Genomic DNA, 13,488 nt, shown 5'->3' with positions numbered 1-13,488 from the left:
AAAAATAAATAAATATTTGTTTTGATGTTTTCATTCATGGTTTTTATTTTCTTTTATCCAGGTGGTCGTGCAGTATGACAAAGATCTGTTGGAGGTCTGGGATGAAGCGAAACGTTTACGTTGTGAATGGTTTAATGATTATGAGAAAACAGCATCGAAGCCACCAATGGTAATTGCTGATCTAGATGTAATACAATTGGATTTTAGAGGTGAGTACTTACATACGATATACCACACAACATAACAGAAATTAAGGTACTTAAAACGTGCCATGTCGAATGCCAATGGGATTAATTTTTTTGGTATTACAACAAAATTTCTTTAGAAAACATCATTAAAAGATGTTTCTGATATGTATCTCTATTTCAATATAAAACAAAAAAATTAAACAATTTCATTTCCAGGTGACAATGTTGATTGTTGGATGGAAATTCAACATGGCAAGGGACCATGGGCTCCACCCGTTAGCGGAATTGTACCTTTAGGTTCCACACTTACTCTCGTTGTGGCGATAAATGATTACCGTGGTAAGTTATTCATCTATCCATATCAGGCTACTAAAAATATGATATAGTGTTAAAAATATTAGGTGCATATCAATATGTACAAATATGAGTGGTAATTAGAGTTCCTACGCGGATAGTTCATCAAATTTGTTTATTTAAAATCAGATTTGTTTTATAGATTTAACATAGTCGAAATTCGTAAGTTTTTTAATTAAACAACGAATTTATTGATTTTATCAGGCCTGTTACAGAATTCCATTTCGATCGAAAATGGAATTAATTCCGTATTTTGCTTCTTCAGAAAAAGTAAAACGAAAATTTCTTTCGGAATGAAACCACTTTCAGTTTCCAAGGTGGAATTGATATTTGATTGTAATTATTTGGGTTTCTAAAACTTTTAATCAATTTCTGTACCTAAATCTTTACATTTATTTTAATAGGAAAAACGCTGTCAAATTAAAATAAAAAATACAGAATTATGAAATACTTTTGGAATAAATTACACGGAATCTGAAGAACCTAAAATGAAATCGATCGGAATAAAAACTACGGAATTGCAAAAATGGAAATTTTTAACCAAAAGTGCAAATTTAGCTCAAATTTTTAATAAAATTTAAAAAAAAAATAACAGGATTTATTGATTTTATACCGATTACGAGTGTAGCTAAACCCAAGGCTAACATTGTACAACCAAATATAGTTATTTTAAACTTATTTTCAAAAAGGCCAGTAAAAGTCTAAGTCGTTTTCTTATTCGGGTTGGTTTAATTTAGTTTTAAAAATTCCCGGGAATGTAACGGTTTTTTAATTCTCTCCCGAGAAAGGAAAAATTCCGGGAAATTAGGTACCCATCTCCATTATTATACTTCAATTCCATTAAATAACTCAAAGGGCTAATTTCGTTACCAGATACTACAATAGTAAATAATAGTCAGGTACATATTTTAAAAAATAACTATAGTTAAAGATTATAATCTTTATATCTTGAATTCTTAGAAAACTACTACGATATACAGCCGATTTGATGGACAAACTTAAATATATTATGACTCAATAAACTATCTGAGTTATCATACAATTTGAATAACAGCTACGTATTAAGCTTTAATAATTAAAGCTTCATATCTGATAATCAGATGAATCAGAAAAGCTTCTCAAATGAGAAAGAATTTGATAAATTAGTGAAAATGTGTTTGATAAATTAGATGGCTTTGATGACTTCAAACTTATTTGTTTAATATTGAACTAAGTTGAGAATTCAGGTGTTGCAAATATAGATTAAAAATCGTCAGCCTCTGATGCACGCTGTCTAAAATATCAAACAAAAGTCGTATATGAGCATTTCCAATGTCACGTACGCGACATCCGAACAATTAAAGAAACCTGAACAACTTATATTTTTCTTATTTACACATGTTTTGTGACGTAGCACATGTTTTGTTACGATTAGTTGCTTACATTATATTATCAATAAACATGGTATCCCGAACGAGACAAAAAATAAAACTTGTCTTCGGCTGCCTCTAAAAAATGCAAAAATCAGCGAATTAGAATATAATTTATTAAAGTTGTTTTTTGTAATTAAAAAGTGACTAAGCTATCAATCAAATTCAACTCAAAAATTTCATAAATTAAAAAAAATTCTTCGTATTTTTTTATACAGCACATGATCGTATAAGTATTTATTTTAGGTTAAAGGTTCCAAAGAAAATATTAATAATTAAATGTTCAGAATCAAATACATTCTCTTAATAGTTACACTAAAACAATTAAAACATTCAGCACTGTCATAATTAGCACTGCAAACATACTGAATTCATTTTATTAAGAATTCATTCGTTATAGAATTACTTCCTTGTGGAATCATTAAAGTTTTCTTTAATTCAATTCCATTTTTCTTCAATTCAAATCTATTATAAGAAAGCTTTACACAATTTTTTTTTTATTCATTATGGAAATGATTAAAAGTGAAACAAACCAAAACTGAATGAAGAAACAATATTTTGCTTATTATAACAATCTGGTAGTACTGATAACAAACGATGATTTAGGTACCGTAACGCGACATTGGAACATAAACAAAAGCTATGTTCAATAACTAAAAGTTGTTACTAGTTAGTAACAATTGTTACTGAAAAAGCGTTCATTAACTCAAAAACTTGCAAGTAGAGAAAAAATCAAGAGCGTATAAATTTTAAAGAGTGTTCTCTCGTTGCAAACTATTACAAGTTCTATTTTGTACTCGTAATAGTTAGCAGCTTATATTTCATGTGTTTCGTGTTATGCATTAAACACATTGAAGACAGCAGGCTTCACGACTTCACGAACACAAATGCTGCTGGCTGAAGTTGCAGCCGTGCGGCAGCCGGTGAATTCTTTTAAAGACGACAGCTTCAAAGTAAACAGCTGATTTATAATTCAGTGATGTCACTTTAATTTTTTATTTTAATAAAAAATAACCGTACAAAATTCCAAAGTAATTAAACGTTAAACAATTATTTTGAGTAAATATATATATGTGGTAATAATTTATGTACCTGTTATTAATTCATTTCAATATGGTTATCAGAAACTTCTCTTAATTAAGTAAAAAAAAATATATTTTTTTAAGCACTAATTTGATTTACATTTTTTATTATATTAGCAACACTATTTCTGTTTTGAAGTTGACAAAAATAGAAATTAGCCTAATTGGGCAGCAGCAGCAAACGAAGTCGTGTCGTCGTGAAGTTGTGCTGTCGTCAAAAGAATCGTCTTCATATAAACGTGTGTATTCTATTTTTGACAGATTGAAGTCGGAAGCCTGCTGTCTTCAATGTGTTTAATGCATTATTCTTTATTTATTTAAAATTTTATATTTGTGGTGAAAAAATGTCAAAAAAAAAGAATTTTCAATAAAATTAAAGAAAATGTGAGTATTTATACATTTTAAAAGAAACAAAATAAGAAATTTTTACTATTTTTGAGAATTTAAGAGAGTAATTTTGTAAATTTTGATTTTATTATCTCGTTGCAAGTATTTACTGGGAAAGTAAATGAACAGACCTAATATCAAATGAAAAATATATATTTCATCGAGCTACATATGTATGTTCAAACTCTTTTAATTTTTTTTAAAATAATTTGTTGTTGATGGAAATATTTTATAAAGAGAAAATGTCATTAAAAGTAGATAAGAGCTAGAAAAAACATATAAATTGTCAGATTTTTCTAAGCCCCCAGGTCTAAGAGATTTTAAGCTACTGATGATCAATTAAATGTTAAAGAAAATGTATATAAATACAGAAATTTATATTAAGAAGTCTTTTTTTGCATATGGGCAATTCCATGTCATTGTACGTGACATTTGTACGCGACATTTGTACGCCTATAGAGTGTAATATATTTAGAACAAATAAGAGTATCTCAAAAATATTTTTTTTCTTCATGTTCCATTCAGAGGGTACTATATTTTTAAATAATAATAAGTTCTTTCCAAACATTGTTGTCCAAAATATCGAGCGAAATAAGGGTATATCGTACGTGACATTCATTTCATACTACATGCTAATTGGGAGCTTAGTTTTCGCACCATATTTGCCTAAAACATACCAATTAAATTAAAGAAATAAATATAGTCAGTTTAAACTCTTATTTTTTTCCATTAAAATGTTGTAATAAGCTCTAAATACTTTCACAAAATAATATTTAATATTTTAGAGTTTTCTCCTATTCAAATCATCTTGAAAAAAAGTCTCAAGGGTTTTTGCTTTTTCAGTCGTGGTTGTCATTCTCGTGGAATTGCCCATATGCCAATGCAATGTATACATCTCTTGGCTGGTATAAGAACAAAAATAAGTATTTTCTGTCAATAGTGGACAAATCTCCAAACCGCACGGAACTCAGGACAAAGGAAGATATTTATTTATTGTTAAATGATTAAAGAAAAGCCCACGATGTTTGTATATACATTTTAAAGGTGTAACAAACCGCAAACGATTTTGGATCGAAGGGAATCCGGAAAAAGCTAACATTATTGAAGCACAAATCTTTTTAGCATTTTAGCACTTTGAATCCTCTCTGAATCGATTTTCTATTTAGCACACCTGCTTAAAATGATAATGTTCTATTCTCTGGTGGAAGATTTTCAACAGAATTTCTAATTGAAATAAAGAAGCAAATCTTTGTGATCAGTTAAATAAAATTTTTGAAAATAAACATTTAACATTTGTTAGCTGACCGCTATTTTTGAAAATGTTCTAGTAAAATAACTATACATTGATCTGTGTTTGAAATGAACAACTTACGCTCATTTTGAATAAAATCGTATAGGTTATATAAAGTAAAAGTATAAAATAAAAGTAGCTTTCTTAGTTCAGATTTTGGGACTAAATATCTAGTAAAGAAAATGAACATAATCTGAAGCGATGATTATTATATTACTAAAGTTATTTCTGATTATTAACAAAACTAATAAAAGTTATTTTCCATTTCTCTTCCCTACAGGTGAATTCGATATGCGTGTCAAATCCTGTGTAGCTTCCGATGGTTCCGGACATGTCATCAATCTATCCGATGAATTTGGTTGTGTTTTGCGACCCAAAATGATATCGCGCTTCCTGAAAGCCAGGGCTCCAGACGAGAGAGCCACTGTCATTACCTATGCTTTCTTCCACGCCTTCAAATTTCCCGATGCTCTGAGTGTGCACATCAAGTGCAAGGTGGAGATATGTAGACACGGCTGTTTAGATCATTGCCAGCTGAACGAGAATGCCAATGAACGCAAAGATGTCATGATGAATGACAATATGATTAATCAAAATAATTTGCTAAGTGACATGAGCAATGGAGGTTTAGGTGGTGGTGTGGGAGCAGGTTTAGCTGGATCCGCTGGCTTAGGTGGGAATCTAGGCGGAGGCATGGGACACGGTCCCAATGGAGCACATCATAACAGCATGGCTGGCCAAACAAATGATATGGGCATGGGTAATCCTGAGGCAGGTCTTCATGATCATGACATTTTCTATGATGACATCATACACAATCGCAAGCAGTTGTCGCAAATCAATAGTGGCATAGCCAATATTTTGGATCAATTTAACAATGTCCATGAAAAGAATGCCAATATACCACCCCGACCAGTGCACGAAGATCCTGAAGAGGCCGACTTGGAGGACATATTTGGCGAAGAAGAGTTAGCCGACTTGGATGAGGCCCAGTATATGGAATTGCGCAAGAGTGGTAAATTCCCTCATGGTCCCCGACAATTGGCACAAAAACGTATGGGTGTACCCATGGCAGGACCAAGATCATTAGAACCTAAAGACAAAGATGAACAACCCAGTCCCGTTTATAGACCCCAAGCTGAGGCCCTTAAACAAACACGAGAAGATCATATCGATCTGGATCAGCACGAGGATGAAGACTCAAAAGAAGCCACTAACAAAACTCAAGAAGGTTCACCTCGACGCAGACGACGTTCTATAGTGATTTCTGATCGTAAAGTACGCAGTGCTGATGTGGGTGTCAGTGGTCTTTATGATGTTATCTCTGAAGCTGATCTGGCTTTCTCTCCCGATACCAAACAGGAAGCTGTCACAGTATTCCAGGGCAAGATAAGCGAAGAAGTGGTCTATGGCATTTGTATGCCTGTACCTGGTTTCAGTATACTCTTTATTGTGGTCATTTCCGCCACGATTGTTTCGGCTTTAATAGCTGGTTCCCTGCTCTATCGCTATCAGCTGCAAAAAGAGGCCATGGAGAAACAAACACCCATGCCTCTGCAGGGTACTCTGGCCTCATGGATGACCCTAAGACTTTTCCGCATGCGCGAACAACAACATCAGCAAAGTGCCCAAAATGCTGCTGCAGTGGCTGCTGTTCAAAATTCTTTAGCTGCCGCCGCTGCTGCCGCCAGCTTAACCCATGAATCCGTACAATAATTTAGGCTTTTCCTTGAATACTTTTCATTGCAACAAAAAAATATTTCGTTTCATAGAAAATTCTTAAGAACAAATTTCGTTTGGAGTTAAACAAAACTGACTGAAAATCTAAAATTAATTTATCTATTTTATCTATAAATTTCGGGCATAATTGCAATAGTTAATTTATTATTTGCTTTTTAATTTTATTTTGTTTAATTATTACTTTTATTTGTAATTTACAAAAGCAACTTTTAATTTTTGTCAAAATTGTTTATTATTTAAAAAAATTGTATCTTTTTTTTGCTAGTTTTTAAGATTTTATTTAATTTATTATTCTTAAATTATTTTATGTTTATTTTTATTTTAATAAATATTTATTTATTGGTGCTTTCTGTGGTGCATTTAGTTAAATCTACACAAATCATACTTTGACTATGAAAATCTCAATTTCAATTCAAAATATTAAAAAAAATTTTGTTTAATACACACAGAGAAGGAGTTTGCAAATCTAATTGAAATTATAATTATTCTACGAAAAAATATATTAAATAATTCTCTACACACAATTATCTAGTAACAATAATATATAACTCTGAAGTTAACACTAACCAGAAATTTTAAATAAATTTTGGGAATTATCTCTTAAAAATGTTGACTTTCTTCTAACCAATACCCAACTTATAGTTTAAATTTAACTGACTTTTCTTTCTTTGAAGTGTATTAGATATTATTTTTATATATTTTAAATTTATTTAAATACGTACGTACATATATTTCTTATTTCCTTTCATTAGTATTTTAAGTTTCTACATAAATAATACAATTTGTATTTAGTTAATAATTTTGGGTCATTATTAAATTAATAAAATAATAATTGAATATTTATTTCTTATTCGAAATTATAATTAAAATTATTTTAAATTAAGTCATACTTTTTTCGGAAATTTATTTAAAACAAAAAAAAATTTCTAAATTGTTTAAATTTTAAGCATAATACAATAAAATTTGTATACTTGAATGCAAAAGTAATACAAACTTAAATGAAGAAATAAAAACTAATTTAATTAAAAAAAAAATCAATGTTTCATTTATTAACCGACATTAGATAAATTATGACATGTGACAAGAATAATGTTAAATAATTCCCTGGAATCAAATTTATTCGCCACAACTATCAAATGTCTCTATTTTGATAGATGAATCTCCGAATCTGATATCAGCTTAGGAATGGTTGATATATAGCTAAATTGGCAATTCGAGAACAGTAAATAGTAAATTCAATTCGAAATTACACAAGTTCATCTAGTATTGATTTTGCATGACAGTGAGTTTTCAAATGTATGTATGTCAGTACTTTTACTGCAACCTAAATGCCATTCGAATTTTCAAATATTGGCAGTGATTGTAGACTTATTGTGAGAATATAATCCTTCATATCCAATTTTGTCCTTCTCCTATTTATAACGGGACACATGTCATGAAATCCATATAATATGCACGCAACTAACAATTGTAACTTCAAGAACTTCATCAGTTTACCACAATGATAATAGATTCCGAGCCAGAATTTAAATTATAAAGGCATTGCTTAAAATTAAATCTAGTAATGACTCAGGTCGTTGAAGTTTACTTCTAGCATTTATACCCACCCGAACTTCACCTGACCTTGTCATGGAAATTAGCATTAGCACCAAATATTATTGGCATCATCTTCTAATTTGGCATCTCAAGTGCTTCGTCTCCACAGACCTTGCCGTATAACTATATACAGCCATTATAGTTTCTATACTAATCTCCCGGGAGGCAACTTCTTTATCTTCATCGCCAAAATCGTAAAAAAGACTAATTTACGTATCGTAACACATACTGAGGTAGCCTGACCTGAGTTATTCTCGCCATCTCTCGTGGTATTGTGCAACATTAAGACTTTGACGTCATTCTGATCAGAGTCCAGCTGATCGTCTTCAACAACTACTTTGTACAGTCTATGTCTAACCAAACGAAATGGTAGCCTAAGGACATAATTTTTATCTCGATACAGAGTATCCATGACCTTGATATAAGTGTATGAAGACCGACACGAAAGAGCTTCCATGTCTCTCTTGAAGCGTCGACAGTAACTTCTGGTTCAAATTGAACTAACTCTGGTTTGGAAACGTTCACGTCCTTTCTATTTGGATTTCCGAACCGAAGAAGCTTCAAAATCTCCGCGGATTTACATGGTACAATTGATACTGTGGCGGTAGATTTAGGTCGACGTGGTATTTTGTGCACAGAAACAAAATCGAAACCCGCTTTAAATTAAAACCAATTGTTAATTTTCACATGACATGGCATCATCGCACTGAGGTAGTCACGGATCCAGGTCAACGATCCTGGATCTGTGACCTGACGATTTTGGGGGCAGGTAATTTTTCTATCTTCCCCCTCCTCTCCTATATTGAGGAGATATAAGTTGGCATAGGTGATATAGTACATAAGTTAAAATGTAATATTCAACTTCTATAGATTTCAATGAATTCAATTGGAAAACAAAATATTGTATTTTCTTAATTTATTTTTTTATGGAATATCTGCATTTAAGAGCAATGATCTAAATCATACAGTGAGATCGCAAAAACGCGAAGACCTGAAAACATGTGTGACTCGGAAACGTGAACACTTTTATTTTTACATTTCCTACTCTAAAACGTGAACAAAGTCTTATAGCTATAAAACGTGAACAAAATTTTCTGAATTAGTTAAATCACGTTTTCGCGAGTTTACTGTATGACCATAGATGGTGCTTTGATAAACAAAATAAGAATTGTCAGTCGAATGATCGACATAATAAGATAAGATATTTATAACAACCTTACCCATAAAATATTATTAACATTACAAAATATTATATCGTCCCCTCAATAACACAATAGTGTATAAGCTTATTATTGCATAATAATAATCTACTCAACTGATTCTATTTTTTCACCAAAATTTGGTGAAATTCTACTTCATAGCTGTAACTTGTGAATAAAATACAAAATATAAATATTTTTTATATTATTTTAGTTTTTGTTTCCAATTATAAATATTTATTTTCCAAATTATTTATTAGTTAAATAAAGTATTTGTCTAATTTATTAATAATATTTACAGTTAAATTTATCCATATTTATATCTTTTAAAACCAAATAAATTATAAATATAATCATTTTATATTAGTTTAATTAAATTATATTGATATTTTTTTAGAAAATAGTAAAATTTTATATATTCAAATAAAACAAAGTTGAATAAAATTTAAATTTATTTCATTTAGATACAAAAAAATCAACTAATTTCTTTGGAATATTTATTCAAACAAAACACAAAAAACTAAAATTATTCAAACAAAAAATGATTGAATAGAAATAATTCTAATAAAACTTTAGAAATATTTTTATTTCTCACAAATTTGAAACAAATAAATTTATTTTTCCAAAAATTACTGAATAGAAATAATTCTAATAAATGTTAAAGAATATTTTTATTTCATAATAATACTGATGTAAAATGTCTTCTGATTGCATTCTGAGTTGAAAAAGTTATTTTCAAAAATAATTACAAATTTTTTCAGACCCTAATTCTCATTGATTATTACTTGAATATGAACACAGATTTATGGTTTCAATTGGAGGTTTATTATTAATTTAAATTGTGAAGAACAAAATTCATGAATTATTTTTGAAAACTGTTTTTAAAGTAACTAATTTTTCAAAATGATCGTCTGACATGGCATTCCTCCTAGGGCTATTTATCGTTGAATTATTTTTGAGCATTGTTTTTGTTTTTTCATAGAAAACGAAGGATCTGTTTCATAATCATCGGATGAAAAATCTTCATCGTCCGAGCTCATTTTCACACACAAAAATTTTTTTTTACAAAACTGTTCAAAAATTTGTTGTTAAAATATTTGACTTTATTTTCACAAATAAAATTATTCGAAGAAAATTTCTATGAATAAAAGTATTCTAAATTTTTTTGTTGAATATTTAAATATTTTTCTTTTTTTTGGAGAAATAAAATTATTCAAAGAAAATTGCTTTGAATAAAATCTATCAACAAATTTTCGAATAAATAAAATAATATTTCATTTATAACTAGTTGAATAAACTAAATTAATATTTAATTTTTACTATAAAAATATAATTTGAAAATAATTACATGTTTTCATATTGATTAAAATATTTTAAAATCTATTCATTATATAATAAATAAAATACAACTTATTGTTACTAAAATACAAATAATATTAGTATAATTTTATGAATGTTTATTCAAAACTTTTCAGTATAATATATTTAATATCGTATTCTATTTAAATCAAATAATATTTAATGCTTTATATTCTAAATAGATATATATTAATTAGTATGCTATTTTGAATAATATAGAATGATTTCAATATAAATTTATTTTTTCAAATATAACTAAAATTCAAAAATAATTAAGTTTTTGGAAATATTTTGAATAAAAATATTCACAATTTACAGCTATGTTCTACTTCCACAAAGTTTGTCAAAAGATCGGTTGACACAAAAATTTTAAACTCAATTATTTCGAAACGGCAAAAATATGTAAATCGAATTTTGGTTTATAAATAAAATAAAAATGATTTTAAAATTCCTAATAACGGCTATAAGCGTTATGATCTTTATATTTAATTTGGTAAATGGCATAACTTGAGGCGAAAGTAATTTTAATGTTATTAATAAAAAAGTGTTGTTGAAAATACATACTTCCAATATATCAAATTGTGTAGCATAACTTTAGGATTGATTTTAAATAAAATGTTATTGTAACAGACTACTGTTAAATATGTATGTACAATATATTACAGTGTAATATAAAACATGACATGCGAGTGAGACTGAAAAAACAATTTACAAATTTCATTAAGGCATGGAAAAGGAAATTTTTAAAATTAATATTTAAATTATTTACCCACAGAATTTTTAAATTATTTTCATATTTGCTGCAAATCACAATCACTATTGACCAGGGTTTACAATTGCTACTATATTAGCGGTCAATTGCAGTAAATATACATTTTTATCAATCTGCATACTAAAAATATAGTTACTATTATAATTTTGTATAACTCTGCTAATATAAATTGCTGTTACTATTCATATATTACTATACAAATTGCAATGTTAGTTTGCAATTTCTAGTAGCAGATACAAACAGTTGTCAACTCGTTATTGTAGTACAACAACCAAAATATATGTTCGTGCTATAGCAGCATACACACTTTTTTGCCGAACTAATATTGCGCGTCAGCATTCGTTTTTGTTTTGTTGTGCTAGCAATTTTCTCTGGCAGCAATTTACATTTCTTTGGTTGCTGTGCTATGGTTGAATTGATATTTCTTGTTTTTTGGCTATTTGGATGCTGCTAGTTATTTTATTGTCAAGTATGTAATACGAAATAACGATTATTCATTAGTGTAAATATTTTTGAATCTAACTGAGATATTGACTTGCATTTTTTTTGTAAGACCAAAAATTAAAATATCTAAACAAGAAAAAAAAATGTTCGGAATAAATGTGGATCAAATTGTTCCTAATATGTATTTGCAATCCTATTAAAATTTTGATAAAAATTTTAGTTTTAGAAACTCAATAAATATGTAATCTGTAATAAAATCTTTATTTATTAGCAAAACTCTATGAAATTTTTAACGTTTTTTAAATTTGTCATTCCAAATTACAAAGTGTAAAAAAACTTTTCAAAAGGTTAAAAGGAATCCCACAATTCCTAAAAATTTAAGCGAAAATCCCGAAAATGGTATTTTTTACAATTTTAACCATATGGTCTACATTTCCTTCGGGGCTGGGAAAATACTTTGGGGATAAATAGGGAACAAATCAAGGTTTCTAAAGCTGCTTTCCGTTTTTTGTTCCCAACTTTGGGATTTTAGAAAATGTGGCCCAAATTTGAAATTTTCATCAAAAAATAGGTCAAATTCCGAAGAACGAAAGGGCAACATGTTCAAAAAATAGGACATGTTTTTTATATCAAAATGTTCTATGTAAAGCTACCTTACAGAAAAACATAAAATTGTTATATGTTCTTAAAGAAAGTTTTTTTTTAATAAAACAGCAAAAATCTACTATTTTTTGAATTCTTAAATTGAAAATCGTTTATTTTTGGATCTATAATCGATATTACTCTGAAATATTTTGTATATTACTGATTATTTAGTTGTCTAACTAACAAAAAAAATCGAGCCCGTTCGGTACAAAAGTACACCTATATTTTTAAAAAAGCGGACCAAGGTATGGCAAAATTTTAAAATTTCAATTTTGAAATGCCTATAACTCGAAAAGTATAAGAGATAAATAGCACACACGAGCATATTTTTTCAAGACAAAGGCGAGCGCTTTCTAAACATATAAAACTCTTTGAAATCGAATGGGAAACAAAAAAATGGCACGTGTTTAAAAATTTTGCATGACGAAGGTACCCTATTCTGAGCCCCCATAGCGCCGCCCCTGAGGCATTTGTAGGACCCATTTCAATAATTTAAACTCGAATACTCCTTGGCTATGCCCGCGTCAAATTTTATCCTGATCAGATCAGCCGTTTAGAAATGCCAGATTTATTTCAAAACAATTTTGATTCTGCCCAACTGTACATTGGGTGTGTTTACTGATATGTTGTTATGCACTTATCAAGAACAGCAACTGATAGCATCAATTGCAGAAATGTCAATTGTGCTATAGCACAACTACAGAAGTGTGTATTTTTGCTAGAAAAGTTTGCCAGCACAACAAAATAAAACGAATGGAGTGCAATATTAGCACGACAGAAAAACTGAGTGTGGTACTAAAGCACGAACATATATTTTGGTGGATATGCAATGGATTGTGTTTGCTACTAAAAATTGCAGACTAGCATTGCAATTTTAATAGTAATACGAACGAACAGTATGAATATTTATATTAGCTGATTGTGATGAAATGAGATAATTTCATATTTATTGCATAGTCAAATGTAAGAAATATGTTGCTAGAGCTGAATATCGAAACCCTGCTATTGACCATTATACACAA

General features: G+C 29.1%; 1 protein-coding gene across 1 annotated transcript in view; it reads left to right on the top strand.

Moving 5' to 3' along the window:
• Positions 1–6,497, top strand: part of m (miniature) — a 109,376-nt gene extending 102,879 nt beyond the window's left edge. The window contains exons 6-8 of the mRNA XM_065509169.1: positions 62–209; positions 405–527; positions 4,992–6,497. Of these exons, the coding sequence (XP_065365241.1) occupies positions 62–209; positions 405–527; positions 4,992–6,427 (1,707 nt within the window). The 3' untranslated portion in view covers positions 6,428–6,497. The remainder of the gene's footprint in view (positions 1–61; positions 210–404; positions 528–4,991) is intronic.
• Positions 6,498–13,488: the final 6,991 nt, after the last annotated feature.

Source organism: Calliphora vicina, chromosome 4 (assembly GCF_958450345.1).
Source record: "Calliphora vicina chromosome 4, idCalVici1.1, whole genome shotgun sequence".
Classification (NCBI taxonomy): Eukaryota; Metazoa; Arthropoda; class Insecta; order Diptera; family Calliphoridae; genus Calliphora; species Calliphora vicina.
The sequence above is the reverse complement of the archived record's forward strand: the minus strand, read 5'-3'. Positions and strand labels throughout refer to the sequence as shown.